General features: G+C 33.6%; 1 protein-coding gene across 1 annotated transcript in view; it reads right to left on the reverse strand.

Moving 5' to 3' along the window:
• Positions 4,611–15,775, reverse strand: part of LOC18604307 (laccase-1) — an 83,325-nt gene continuing 72,160 nt past the window's right edge. Inside the window, exons 4-8 of the mRNA XM_018117007.1 lie at positions 12,742–12,791; positions 12,501–12,652; positions 6,231–6,472; positions 5,982–6,110; positions 4,611–5,810 (exon numbers count right to left, since the gene is read on the reverse strand). Coding sequence (XP_017972496.1) covers positions 4,705–5,810; positions 5,982–6,110; positions 6,231–6,472; positions 12,501–12,652; positions 12,742–12,791 — 1,679 coding nt within the window. The 3' untranslated portion in view covers positions 4,611–4,704. The remainder of the gene's footprint in view (positions 5,811–5,981; positions 6,111–6,230; positions 6,473–12,500; positions 12,653–12,741; positions 12,792–15,775) is intronic.

Below are 15,775 nucleotides of genomic sequence, written 5' to 3' on the forward strand. Positions count from 1 at the left end.
ATCCATTCCCTTGAAATTACCAAATTGCCCCTCCATAATTTAGCTTATTCTCCTCCAATCTTTTTGCTCTTTTGACACTGGGACAAGGTCCATAATGGTCTAGACATGCTCGGGTTCATGAAAACTTAAAATTCTAACCCGAGGTGAAAAATGACCATTTTGCCCCTACCATGAAAATCATCAAAATTTTGGTTTTCTTTCCATTTTACCCTTAATTTCACCATCCATTTATGCCTCAGGCCTACTTAGGCCATAATATTGTTTAAAAATCTTACTTTTATGGGCTTACTAAGGAAATAATGAAATTACCCCTGATCAGGGATATCGCGTATATTACTAACTACGAGTCTATAAAGGTCAAGGTCTCACAATAACCATCAAGAATATAACAGCCCACAATTCTAATTATTAGCCATCTTTAACCACCTAAAATCTGATGGGTTTGGCTATGGACGGTATGCTCAAAATACGCAGCGGAAAAAAAATTAAAATTTATAACTAAACAACCAAGACATGCCTCCACCCATGGATCACCTTGGTGATATTTAACACATAAAAGTACAAAATAAATCATTATTTAGAAAGTTACCTTGCCATGTAATTTTGTAATTACGATGGCACTTTCCAAAGCAATCCCGCGAACACCACAAGGAGCAAAAACCCTAGCCAATCAAGTGCTTGGCCTCCAATGGTAGTACACACGATTGCACTTGAACCTTCAACAAAGGAAGGAGTTTTTTAACTATACTTTGTGCTAGCAAAGAGGACAACAATTGCCCTTTTCTTCTTTTTCACAATCTTTGCTGAACCTTTCTTGAAAATTGCTTCATAAGCAATTTTCTCTTTCACACAAACAAAGTGGTGGCAAAGAAAGAAAACGTTTTTCTTTTTCTGACAAAAACTACATTTTCTTCAATTGTAAAAAACTCTCATATGGAAAATAGTTAAAAAGTGACTTATATAGTTAGGTTAAAATAACTTCAATTTTGTAATTAAGCCCTCAATATTATAACACATTACTTAATTAAACTCTTTTAATTAAGTCCTTGAAAATTAAAATCAAAATTAATTTCCTTTATATTTTGCAATTAGGGCCTTATAGTTATAACTATTTATAATTATGCTAAAAACTTAATTAAACTTTTTTAATTAAGTTTATAAAAGTTAATTACCTAGCATATGATTTAAATCTAACTTAAATCGTCACTCTCCCAATTTAATTCAAATGCAATCATTGTGTGTGACCCATTAGGTTCCCAACATGTCGGCAATGGAGTTGATTAATGACTTAATTGATTAATATAAATTTCAATCAATTAGTTTATAATCAATTCCATAGACCAAGATTGGCATCTAGCAATGCATCATGGCCACCCAATTGTTGGGAGAGTCAAAGGGTTCTTTGACAACCTTTCAGTGTACAGTCTATCAGTGTAATTCATTCCTTCATCATATATCCCGGAGATGGTAAGACCTTGGTACAGTGTCTACTCTTATTGACCTCCATATTTATTCCTGCAATTATAGCATTAGCTTTATAGAGAGTTATGAAGCCTTTTTCATAATCCCTATGTCGCCTTGGCCAAGGACTTCAATAAGCTAATGTTAACCAAGAACTGATAGGATATGTCCTCTAAAACACATGAAGTGATGATCCTATCTTGACCACTCATTTACCTTCACATGCTTCATACTATACCCAAAAGCATCCTATTTTGGCATCCTTGATTAGGCACCTGTAGGGATGAAATCAAAGCATAGCACTCCACACATAAGACAACCTGGTGTCTCAAGTCTAGGGAGTATTTACACAATGACACATGAGAAGTGTTGCATAGACACTAGAGTGTATAACCAAATGCACTTCTCATAGCGGGTCATGTTCAGTGAACTTGCTCTCTTAGGCAAGCACCTATATTATAGTTCCAAGTATCTCTATACTTCAATCTATGAGATCGATTGCTTACTTTCAAAGTAAGGAACATAGAATATACCAATCTCTAAGCATCATTGATGTCTAGTCTCAATGATACATTGACCAGGAATATTTTGAGATTATGCTTTGATGCATAGGAATCTCATAACTGCAACCCATTACAGTTTCCTTACAAGGCATATTAATCCCATGGACTTTATCCAATTAGACTTATAACTCATTATAATTAATTTCTTATTGATGAAGGAAAACCTCTAATCATTTAATATGAATGATACTAATGCATGATTAGAATCAAGCCTCAACCAATCCCAATTGGCTGCAGGGCTCATCCCAACAAAATCAACCCTAACTCATCTCTCACCTTGGTGGACTTATAGTTGAACTCCTTTTCAAGAGTTTTCAAGCTACTATGGCAAGTCTCTCTTTCTCTCTCTTAAACTTCTAGCTAGTGAGAGAAAGCGCTGAACAAAGACTTTTGAGGGTTCTAAGGTGGGAGAGTAAAAGAGCACAAAAGGTTCTATGAAAAAGTGCTCAAAAGCATGAAAATTGAAGCTAGATAGAGAAAGTTATGGAAGCTTTAAGGGAGGCTTCCATGGAAGATGAAGAAACGTGAGAAGGGAGAAAAAAGAACAAGAAGCTGCTAGAAAAATGAGGAAGCTGCTGGAGAAATGAGATATTTATAGCCTAAGCTTATCCAAACTTCACTTAAATTACGAAAATGCCCTTAACAAGTTGGCTTTGTCTTCCTCCAATCCTTTATGCAATCTTTTTACTTTTTTGACATTGAGATAAAGTCTATAATAGTCTAGAAATATTCAGGTTCACAAAAACTTAAAAATTTCAACTCGAGATGAAAAATGACCATTTTACCTCTACCTTGGAAATCATCATTATTTTTATTTCCTTCGTCATTTTATCCTTATTTTCATCATTCACTTATGTCTTGGCCTAATTAGGCCTTAATAATATTAGAAAACCCACTTTTAGGAGCTCGCCAAAAAAGTGACCAAACTACCCCTGCTCCACATCATAGGGTCTACCTCCGCTACATGTCTGTGAAGGTCGAGGTCTCACAACACAGCCATTGTTGATCTTATAATAGTGCCAGTCGATCCTAGGGCAGATTGAACGAGAAATTTTACATTTTAAGAAGCCCCAATCGATCCTCAAAGATCCCCAATCGATCCTCAAGCAGCAAGCATGAGAAACCTCACATCTCAAAGCTTGGTAATTGATCCTCAAGGCCAGAACTTCAAAGTCACATGCTTTTTAGAAGTGGATCAAGTAGAGGAAGTTTATACTTAACTATAAAAGCCTTAATTTGAGATTTGTGAAGAGCATAGTCGATCCTAGAAGCCTTCTAGTCAATCCTCAAGCTCAACAATGGCCATATTTAATTCAAACTTATGTTTAACAGCTCCAAATCTCCTTCCAAGTATAAAAGGCCGCCTTCACTCATTTTGAAGCAACAGAAGACAAAGAAACAATTGGAAAACCCTAGAAAGATAATTCAAAAGCCTTATACCTCTCAAGACATCATTTTAGTCTTCCCTCAAGCATTCAAAGCCATTGAAGCTCATTCACTTGCAAATCCTTGAGCTGATATTTGTGAGATTATTTTTTCTCTTTGTACACCAAAGCTTAAACTTTTAGCACCCAACCTTTGTGAGACAAATCTTTTACTCCTTTGCACAGAAATTTGTACAAGTTCTAACTTAACCTTGAAAAGTTAGTGTGAGGGTTCTCACTTGATCCTATTAAAAAGCCAATGTAAGGGTTATCACTTAATCTTGAGAAAAAGCCAGTGTAAAGGTTATTGCTTGATCTCGTGAAAAAACCAATTGTGAGGGTTATCGTTTAATCACATTAAAAAGCAAGATTAATTAGTGGATTTGAAACTCCTTGATGAACCAAGATAGAGGACGTAAGTATTTGAGAAGCTGAACCTCCATTAAAATACTTGTGTCTTGATTTATTTTTATGGTTTGTGATTTATTGTTGAAATTTGCTTTAAAGAAAAATCACTTGCTTTGCTTTTGACACAAGAAGAAAATTTGTTTTCCAAAAGGGGTTATTTTTCATTAAGCTTGCAAAGAAAATGTTTAAATACCAATTCACTCCCTTCTTGGTATTTATTGCATTGAGCTTACTACACTAACACATGTAATTGCAAGACTTATGTTTAACACTTGTTTTTGCATATCATTGCAAGTGTAATGCATGCATAATGTATATTTAAACTTCTGTCTATGCTTAATGAAATATGTTTTTACAGCTTAGCAATCTTGTTGTTATCGTCCTTAGTCATTCTCTGTTTTGTGGTTCATCAAGCTCGATTATAACAGCAATTGGAATTAAATTATAATATACGGAGTAAAGAATATGGCACATGAAAAGACAGATTTCGACAGAATTAAGCTTACGGAAGTTGATTGCTTAACTGAAACTAAAAATACATAACAGCTAGCTAGGTGCAATTCTGGGTGGACAAGTGTCTTTTCCTTGAATTCAGGCGCTATGATTTTTGCTTTCTTTGTTATATGATCTGATGTGGTAACGATTTGCATTCTCTTTTTTATTAACATCACACTATGACTAGGTCATTTGTGTTAACTAAATGCTCTCAGAAAAAAAAAAAAAGTATATTGTTAAAGCTTCATATCCACTTTCCACAACCTAGCTAGCAAATTGTTCATATGGTCAAAATTACATGTGGCAAAATCTAATAAGCAAAGATAATCTATGGAAAAGTAGCTCTACAGCACTCAACATTGAGGAAGATCTTCAGGGGGAGGAAGCAAACTTTGTGAGGGAAGGGGACCATTTTCAACAACAAATGCCATGGCTAGCCCCCATGAGGTGTGTTCTTCAAGATGGCAATGTATGAACCACACTCCGGGATTGTCCGCCTTTAAACGGATTGCAGCCCAGCCTCCCATTGGCACTCCCACTGTGTTCCTCTCTGGAGGATCAATGAGGTTGTATTTGTCCGGATCCTTAGAAACATTAAAGTTTCCAAATCCACTCCCGACGATGAAAAAGTTGTGACCATGAACATGGATTGGATGGTTTTCTGGATGGAGAAAGTTTGTGCCCTGCAAAACAATTTCTAAATTTGTACCGTGGGGTACTCTGAAAAGCTTTGTACCAAACTCTGTGTTCATATTTTCTGTAAGTCGATCCACACCAGCATAATCGAAAACTTTTGGTGGATTTTCTGGGAAATCTGAGGTAAAAACGCCTGCAGTTTTGTTGTGGTAATAGGCTTCTAACATGGACAATTGGGGTCGAACAAAGGAAAAGTTATTCATCGAGGCATAAAATCTTCCGCCTTTGTAACCTTTGCAGGTCTGGTTTGCTGGACAATCCTGAAGGTTCAGGCTTATAGTTGTTATCACCCTTTTGTCAATTTTTTTAGGAACGTTACATGGGTACTGAGAAGAAGCAAGGCTTCTTAGCTTCTTATCAAATCTTGTGGCAAAGGCAGTGTCTTGTAGTTCAGGAAGGTTGTAAAGTTGAAGTCTGTCAAGTCTAGTTGGGGGCATAAAGTTTCCACTTGCACCTTTGTACTTTAAGAAGCCGACTGTAGTCGAATTATCAAAAGGCACAACGGAACTAAGGTAAGGCCTTGCTGCCATTGCAAAGATGCCCGTGGAATCAGGAAGTTGATTTGTGTCGAGAAGAACAGTGGTGGTTTGTCCAGGAGCAATCATTATAGCTGTTGTTGTGAAAGGCTTTGTGTAAACTGCATCAACCTCGACGACGGTCAATGTATGTTTAGCTATGGCAAAGAAGAGCTCATCATTGAGTGCTGCATTGATGATTCTAAGCAAGTAGTTCTTGCCTCGTTCAACTGTCTCCATGAATGTATCTGCAAATGATTATAAAGCTAGTAACATAAATCCTTCAGTTCAAAATTGTGTACGAGTGATCATTTCATGAATCCATACAAACGTTGTTTGGTTTTAATAAACAAAGCAGTTAAATAGCAAACTGAGCCATAGTTCTGCTGGGAAACAAAACCGCAAAATTGTCAAATTACCTTTGACAGAGCAAGGATAAAGAGGTTCCGGTAAACCATTGATGGTGTAACCATCTGAAGAATTAGCCCCTTTTCCAAACATTAGCATTTCGTTTTCCACTGCATCTACATCAGCATTCCACCATTCACCTGTGAAGTTCAAACGGTTGTGTGAACAAGGTCCATACATATATATATATATATATATATATATATATATGTGTGTGTGTGTGCGCGCGCGCGCGCAGATTGAATTGAACTTTAATATACCAAATATGACAGGGATTTCAGTTTGGATTGGAGCTGAGAATGGATATGGCATGCGAGGGTAGATGATGAATGCACCATACACAGAAGCCCTCTGCCAGGAGTGGTGGGCATGCCAGAGGAGTGTGCCTCTTTGGTCTTCTACTGTGAACTTGTAGGTGTAAGATTGTCCTCCTCTTATGGGACATTGGGTAATGTAAGCCGGTCCATCAGCCCATCCAGTTCTAAATTGCCTTATTCCGTGCCTGTCATTTGCAAACCATAACAAAATTTTGGTCAGATCGTTCATAAATTCGACTCATAACAAAAGATAAAATGGAGTACTCCATTCTTGTTCTGTCTTCTTTTGTCATTGCTAATAACAACGGAAACAATTGGTATTTTATGGAACTACAAGCCATCGATTCCAAGTCATCCTATCTTGGCCTGTAGTCAAACACCAAACATATCACAGTAGGCATACTTCCAAGTTGTAACAGATTCTCGGCTTCATTAGGAAGAGAAATGATTTGTGGGAAAGTGAATATAAGCGCATACAAAATTAAATTAATATATCAAACATTTGAGTTACTTTGTAGATTTCAAAACTGTGACTATTTTTTTACATAAAATAACTACTCTTTCTTTTTTGTAAAAAAAAAATTCTATGGCCCATATATTTTAATTTTAATGCAATATTTTTATTTTTGATGTTAAAAATAATAGAGCGTCGATATTTTTCATAAATATAAATAGTAATATCAAAAATATTGAAGTTAAAGTATTTTTTTAAAAATTTTATAAAAAGTCAAATAAGTAAACATTTAATTGGAAATGCATGAAAAACGTTTATACTCGTTAACATTAAAAGTTTTGCTCATTTCCAACCCAACATATATTCTTTACAAAGAGTGAAATGTCAACCGACACTAATTATAGTGATACATATGGGGCATAATGCTCAAATAAGTTCCTAAATTATTTAAGAAAATTCAAATAAATATTTATTCTTTTATTGCACTCAATTAAGTTCTTGTACTATTATTTTGGATCAAACAAACCCTTATGACTAATGATTAACTAATTATCATTAGTAAAAATGACACTTATCATTTTATATCATATGGTACTAATATGACATTGATGTGGAGAGTAAAAAATGCCACATGATCATGTTATCATGTCAAATTAGCACTTTATATTATTATAAATTATGATATGTCATTATGCTACATAATAATTAATTATGATATATTAACATATCACATCAGTGCCAGACGATATAAAATGACAAATAACATTTGAATAAATCAATTATTAGTAATAAAGGCTTATTTGACTCAAAATAAAAATAAAAAGACTTATTTGACTTAAAATAAAAATATAAAAACTTATTTAGCTCAAAATAAAAATATAAAAGTTTAATCGAACATAATAAAAACATAAAGACTTATCTGAATTTCTTCAAATAGTTTAAGGATTTTTTTAGATATTATACCTATATATAAAAAGAAAAGTATGATTAAAGTATTTTTTTTCTTGAATTTGACGAGGATATTGCATTAAATGCAAAAAGCTTTCTTAAAATAACATTTTAACTACTCTTAACCAATGCTTATAGACACTGGTTAATAGCATCCATATGCACTAACCTACATTATTAAATATATTGAATATTTTAGTTTGTATTTCTTACCTATAGCATATACTCAAAGCAAGTCAATGACATATTGTGTTTTGTATATAAAACTCTATCATACAAGAAAATAACTTTAGAGAAAGCAAAATATTAACATTTAGTATTTATATGAGAAGTTATGTGTGTGTTGTACATGTGTATATGGAAAAATTAAAATATTATATACGCAATACATGGATAAAGGATTTTTTTGAAAATAAAAAATTTAATATATAATTATTGAATAGAAAGTTGAAGAGTAATTAATCAAGAATCGAGTCAAATAGATAAAAATGTTAATGGTTATATAAAGAATTTGAGTAAAAATAACTAAGAAAGCTATGAAATGTTGGCTCCGTCCTTGGTTATATTCCTATTTTAGAGTTCACAAAAATCATACTTTCCCACGTCCAAAAATGTTTTTCAAATTACTTTTTTCGTTTAAAGAAAACAATTCTCTTTGACTATATAACTCGTAAAAATTTAAAACTTTTAATTAAAATAGTCTAAGTTCAAAAAGTAAAAAAAAAAAAGAAGTGCACAAATTATGAAATGGAAAAAAAAAAAATTAGTCGGTCATGGGTCCAGGAATTTCCTTTATTGGAGTAAAAAATGTTTGTAGTTTTATTAATGATAAAAAGATATAAGTGTGAGACCTTGACCCTTATAGACTTGTAGATAGAAGTACACGCGATATCCCTGATCACGGATAATTTCGTCATTTCCTTAATAAGCTCATAAAAGTAAGATTTTAAACAATATTATGGCCTAATTAGGCCTAAGGCATAAATGAATGATAAAATTATGGGTAAAATGAGAAGGAAACAAAAATTTTGATGATTTTCACGGTAGGGGCAAAATGGTCATTTTTTACCTCGAGTTAGAATTTTAAGTTTTCATGAACCCGAACATTTCTAGACCATTATGGATCTTGTACCAATGTCAAAAGAGTAAAAAGATTGCACAAAAAATTGGAGGAGAATAAGCTAATTTGTGGAGGGGCATTTTGGTAATTTAAGTGGAGTGGATAAGCTTGGGCTATAAATATCCCTTTCTTCTAGTAGCTTCTACATTCTCCAGCAGCTTTTCTTCTTCTTCTTCTTCTCTTTCACGTTGCTTCCCAACCTCCATGAAAGCTTGATAAGAAAGCTCCACAACCTTCCTTAAATAGCTCCAAATTTCATGCTTTGGTGCACCCTTTCCATAAACCCTTGTGCTCTTCCATTCTCTCACTTTAGAATCCTTGAAAAATCTTGTTTCCATACTCTCTCTCACTAGTTAGGTGTTTTAGAGAGAGAAAGAGGTGTTGGAAAGAATTTCAAAGTTTTAAAGTTATTAAGGTGAGTAGAAAATTTGAGTTGAAATTTTAGTGTTGAGAATGACTAGAGATTTGATTTGAGAATATTTTGTAGTTGAGATTGTTAATTCACTTTGGAATGATAGGATAGTGAAAATGGATAGGCATTTAATGGCCATTTGAAGTAAGCTAAGAGAAAGCTTTTGGACTCTATAAGTATGTGAATTAACATAATTGTGATGTTAATGTGATGATAGGTTCCAACGAAGCCACACCATCCCAATTGGACCATTAAGGAAGTTAGAGTTAGTTAAAGGCTCAATAAACACCGGTGAGTGGACTTGCATGTTAAAAATTGTTTTGGGAATGTAAACTTATTTGGACTATATACTTGAATGATTTTATTCAACTTTCCTTAAAAACGAGTGCTTTGGGAACAAGCTTTTGATAAATTGATTTTTTGTTGTGACATGTGGCTGTTATGGATGGTTGAACTACTACACTATGTTGACATATATATATACGAATAATGTTGTGTAATGATATTGACCCGGCTATGTGCGAGTAGGAGTACACATAAGCCGTTACTGACCCAGCTATGCACGAGTGAGAATGCGCATAAGCCGTTGCTGACCCGGCTGTGTGCGAGTGGGAGTGCGCATAAGCCGTTGCATATGAGCTGATGGTGATGGGAGGGTGTACATGATGATTGATATACATATATATATATACATATATATATATATATATGTATACATATATGGTAAATGGTTGTAATACAAAAATGTGAGCATTTGAATTGTTGAAATTTGGGAGTTTGTATGTATTACATGTTGCTTTTGTTATTTTAGCAGGATGGCTTTGATTTAAGGGAAAATGAAACTTTTTTCTTGATGTTCTGATTCTCGCTGCAGCTAGATTTATTCTCGCTGCAACGAGAAACTCTAGGGTTTGGAGGAGTGGTGCTGGCCGGGAATCTCGCTGCAACGAGAATGTTACTATAGCTTCTCACTGCAGCGAGAAACTTTCTGTTTTGAAACCCAAAATTTCGCTGCAACGAAAAACTTTCTGTTTTTCTCCTCATTTGGTTCGATTGCTACCCTATTTTTCATTTCTTTGGTACCATAGTTGAGCATGGACTTCTAACATTAAAGAATAAATGAATTAAGTTTAAAATGAAGAGGTTTGGTGAGAAACCCTCGGCTCGATGATAATTTAAGTCAAGTGTCGCTGCAGCAAAAATTCATTCTCGCTGCAGCGTGCTTTTCCGCTGCAGCAAGGACCCGTTGTTTATTTGATTTGATTCGCATGAATGCTATTAAAGTCTCTCCAAATCCTTTGTTGAGCATGGACTTTTTTCAATAAGCGATTTTTCTCATGTGGGGTTTACATCAGGGGTTTAATAAGAACTCAAATAAATTGCATTGTTTTGAAAAATAAATGCATTATGATTTCGTTAAACATTCCTTATGGTATGCTTGTTCCTTTTTTGTTCACTCACTAGGTTTATACTCACTGTTTTCAACTTCATGTTTTCAGATCACGACACAGCTGGTAACTAGGTCGAAGTGTCTTCGTATATTCGACTCTTGGTAGGTGTCTCGATATTCAATAGCTGTACATTCATCCGAGTCTCTCCGTTGGAAGTCGAGTATTCTTTTGTTGTGTATAGTCAAACCTAATGTAAATTATTAAGATACATGTTGTAGACAATGTATATACACTTGTTTGGTATGCCAGTATGAAGTGGCAATATTTAATATTATTTTGATTCTAAGTTATGAAATATGACTTAACAGTTTATGATAGAATGATGAACCAGTCAGATTAACAGGCTTGCTTGGGCTTAGTAGACTATGTCCATTGGGCCCATGCGCCGGTCATGGCCCGAAATTTAGGTTGTGACAATAAGAATCCCAAATCCTTCATATGCAATACCAAATACTTAAATTATAAGTATGAAAAGTAAATTTCACATTTGGTATTGGAATTATTGTAAAATTATAAATTTAGCATCTAAAGTTTGAAAATTCGCAATTAGGTTTTTGAATTTTGCCTCTTTTTATTAGTTTGGGCATGAGACTAATACCATTAGTCTAATGGGTAATTTGTTCAAAACATTTAATAAAATTGTAATACATATATATTGATGTGACTTTTTTTAACAAGTGATATATTTTTAATTGTGATTTTTAGATACGTCATTCATTTGACTAACGATATTACTTACATGTTTCAACTATGGATGAATCCAAAATTTGAATACTTCATTACAAAATTTTAAATTTCAGATATCAAATCTGAAATTTGATTATAGTTCAAGTAACAAAAAAAGAAAGTATATGTCACTCTCTCTTTTGGCCAAAGAAAACCTATCACCCGATTATTTTGGGAATTATTCTTTAAATATATTATAAGCTGGCTTGTAGTAAGTAGCAAGCACAGAGTGACCAATAATTTGTGATGGTTGGACAGAAGCTGGGACCGGCTCCAACCCTTAAAATAAAGCAATGCAGATTGCCGAGTGGCAAAACAAATCTGCTTGCTTGTCTTGCCAACAGGTCAACAGACAAAATTTTAACAGTCCCATAACCAAAGTCAAGAAACTTATATAATATTTTCGCGTGAAAGATAAGAAATCATCATGCATTCAACACTCAATCAGCTTCACCCTTTTATACTTGTTAATATTGAGATTCAATTTTCCTCTATTCTTCTTTCTTTCTTTCTTTCTTTAATGTATTTACTAAAATAACCATGCTATTCACATTGTAATTAAATTTTGGAAAGGACAATATGTGTGTTATGCAATGCTATGGTTGCATGACTACTCACAAATGGTGTAAGTAATTAATAAAAGGTTTACAAATTGGAAAAAAGGCTACCAGGTTTTACTGTTGCAAATAGTGATTGAAGACCAACTATTTTTTGTGGTATGTGAATGGTTTGGACTTTTGTGCAGAAGGATGATACAGTCGGTCGTGGAGGGATGGTTTTGAATGGGGACTTCTTGGACTGCTTTGACGGAGTTGTTTGATCCTTGACATAATCGGGATAGTATGTTATCATCTTCATTTACGCAGATTACTGCAGGAGGGGATTCTTCGTCCCCTAGTGTGCTACTTTGGCCAGCACCCATCTATGGCAGTTTTTTGTAATCATTTTGAGTAATGACATGTATATTCCTATGCCTTTTCAAAAAATAAAATAAAATAAAAGTTTTACGAGTATTTATATTTTCAAAAAATAATCGAATCGTCGAACACTAGCATTTCTCATTTGTTTTATTTTAACTTCAACATTATGTATATATACTCACCAATGAATCGTCGTGTTCTTGGCAATGCCATTGCTGACCTTAACTTCAACATTATCACCTTCACGAACAGCTACAGTTGGCCCTGGGTACTCTCCATTCACTGTCAGAAGTTGCTTCGAATGGCAAAAACGAGTTACTTTCTTCCACTCAACCTGAAAACCAGAGCACCATGATTAAAATACTCCTAAGGAAAAAGGAAAAACATGTAAAAGATGTAATCCTGCATTGATTAGCTACATACATTAAATTCAAAGCGTCGGGTTGTTTCTGAAGAAGAAGACGGTAGCATCCCAACAATTATAAGTAACGCAATAACCAGTACAAATCCGAAATGCTGGACGAAGCCATCCATTTCTGCAGGCTAACTCTAAAATATATGGAAATGCTTCTAGAACAAAACTAGCTAGCTATTGCTCGCATGCCACCAATATATATAGTAAGGAAACCTTGCCAATTGTTTAGTGTTTCAAATGTTTATAATTATTCCTCCAATAATGTTGAAGACACGTTTTATGACAATGGGGGAGTTGGTAGAAGGTGGCAACTGACAACGAACACGACCAAAATAAGCCTTCATTGAATCAAAAAGCATTGAGAAGCTTTGGCTGCTATCGCTAGTTAATAAATCCAGGAAAGTATTGTTAACGTAAATAATTCAAAGAGCTGTCAGCTTCAATCTCTATCCAGAATGTCAGTATTATTGAACTCGTATCTTTTGTCGACTCTAATGTCAGATGTTGCAATGCTTTGGGGTATTGATCAGAGAAATTCATGTCTATATATTAAGGGGTGAGTTGGTGTGAGTTGTAAACGTGTAATATATCCGAAAGAAAAGTTTAATCAAGCTATGGAGTCTTTGGGCAAAGTAGACCGCACAAATAATTGGTTCTAGCTGCTTTGTTCTCGTCTCTCTCGACACTGTGACTTGCGTATCTGCGCTTATGCCCTATTTCAGTGTCATGTATTAATGGAATTTATATTCAATTAAGGGTAGAGCTAGCCAACTTTTGTTGAGGGTTAAAGACGAAGAAAACTAAAGACTAAAAATTTTTAAAACTAATATGTTGAACTTAACTAACAATAGAAAGATTTATAATAAACAATAATTCTATATAATATGTAAATCAAAAGGAAGCAAGAAAATAAAAATTTACAATAGTCTTTTAATAAAGTTGTGCTCAATCATATTTCCTAGATTCAAATTAATTAATTATTGACTCTACACTAAAAAGACTAGTAAAGTCTTTCTCAATATAAGCACCTAAATTATCTACAAGAAACTTATAATCCATTTTGTTTCAGAGTCTTGTTTTCACAATTTTTACGACTGAAAATGCTCTCTCTGTAGTTGCTATAGAAACCAGAAAAGTCAAAACAAAGCAAATTAATCTATCAATCAACTGATAATTTCTTGACTTTCTTGTATTTATTAATCTTTAACACAATTCAGAAAGTGTCTTAATATCTTCAAAACATTAGTGATAAGGTATATCAAGCTCGTAATGCCTCAATTGTAACCTCAAAAGAAGTCTTTCTTGCTTCGTGAAATCCTGAGAATAAAAACTCTCTATTAACTTGCAAATATCATCAATGTTGAATGCTTTATAATTGTTATTAAGATTCAAAGCAAGCTTAAAGTTAAAAGTTTCACAATTTGTTCATTGAATCTCAAATTCAATTCTTGTAACTGGGAATCTATTGCCACTAAGAATACATCAACTTGATAATGATGCTCCACGATTACATCTAGTTGACAATATCAACCTCTGCCCAAGATATGTCATGAACCCATGTAAGGAATTTCTATCTCATGTTTTTGATAAATTTTTTTCACAATCTCAAGCAAATTAGACCCCCCATCATCTCTCAACTATTGAAGGAGTGATTTGTAGTAAAAACAAGATTAATTGCATTTAAAATATCTTGAGAGCGTAATTATAATGCTTGATAAAGAACATTAGTGATTCCCATGATCTCAAACATCAAGTGTAATATAAAAATAAATTCAAATAATGCTAATATTTTATTAGCAGCAGAAGCATCATCTCTTTGTGAATAAGTGACCCCTTCATCAATAATATATCAAATAACACTGCAAGTTGCATCAGACATTCTCATCAAGTTACAAATAGAATGAAAGTGTGAGCTCTATCAAGTATCTCCAACTCTTTCTAAAGTTCCCACTTGATTTGCTCCTTTACTAGTTTCAAGTTCATCACTAGTAATCATATTTGCAATGTCAATTGCTTGAGCAACTTGTAATTGACCATACCTTTCAAAAGAAACACTAACAATATTTACAATAAAAATCAATTATGTAAAAAATTCATGAATATAGATGTTGCAATCAATGCTAATTATAATCTATGAGCATAACAATGCACATAATATGCATATGGACAATCGTTAAGTACCAAAGCTTGTAAACCATTCCAATCACCACACATGTTACTAGCATTGTCATATCCTTGATCTCGAATACTTTCAAATTTGAAGGTTACAATGAGAAAGAACAAACACTAGCTCTTTCTTCAAGGTCATTGCACTCGTATCACTAATATGTACAAAATCAAAGAAACGTTCTTGAACAAACCATTACCATCAACAAATCTCAAAATAATAGCCATTTGCTCTTTTTTAGGCTCATCTCGAGCTTTATCTCTAATGATACAAAATTTAGCGTTGCCTACCTCCTTTTTAATTGAATTTCTTACCATATTAGCCAAAATATGCGAAATCTCCTTTTGAACATCATTGGATGTGTACTTAGCAACCTATGGAGCATTTTCCAAGATAAGCTTATGAACTTTATCATTGTAAGATCCTAACAATTTGAACATTTCAATGAAATTTCCTTTATTTTTTGATGATGGACTTTCATCATGACCTCTAAATGCCCAAGCTTAAAAGTTAACCATCTAACACAATCTATGGAAGCTTGGAGCCTAAGTCGATTATTCAAGATCTCTTCTAATGCTTGTCTTTTGATAAGCCTATCAATAAGTTGAGAATTTTTCAATAAATCCTCACAAGATTTTACAACAACAGTATGTGGGGAATTTGGATTTTTACCAACATGATTCAAAAGTGGATAATTTCTCCTCTACTTACTTTTTTCTAATTTTTGAAACTCTTTTTAATAAATGCATTTGAACTTGGACAATTTGAGGCATTCTTACCAAAAAGGTAGCGTGTTAAGCTAAATGTAGCATCTTTGTCACAAGAATACTCTAAACAAAAAAGATATAATTAAAACCAAGAAGCTTGAAAATGAC

This window comes from Theobroma cacao, chromosome 3, assembly GCF_000208745.1.
Source record: "Theobroma cacao cultivar B97-61/B2 chromosome 3, Criollo_cocoa_genome_V2, whole genome shotgun sequence".
In the NCBI taxonomy this organism is placed as follows: Eukaryota; Viridiplantae; Streptophyta; class Magnoliopsida; order Malvales; family Malvaceae; genus Theobroma; species Theobroma cacao.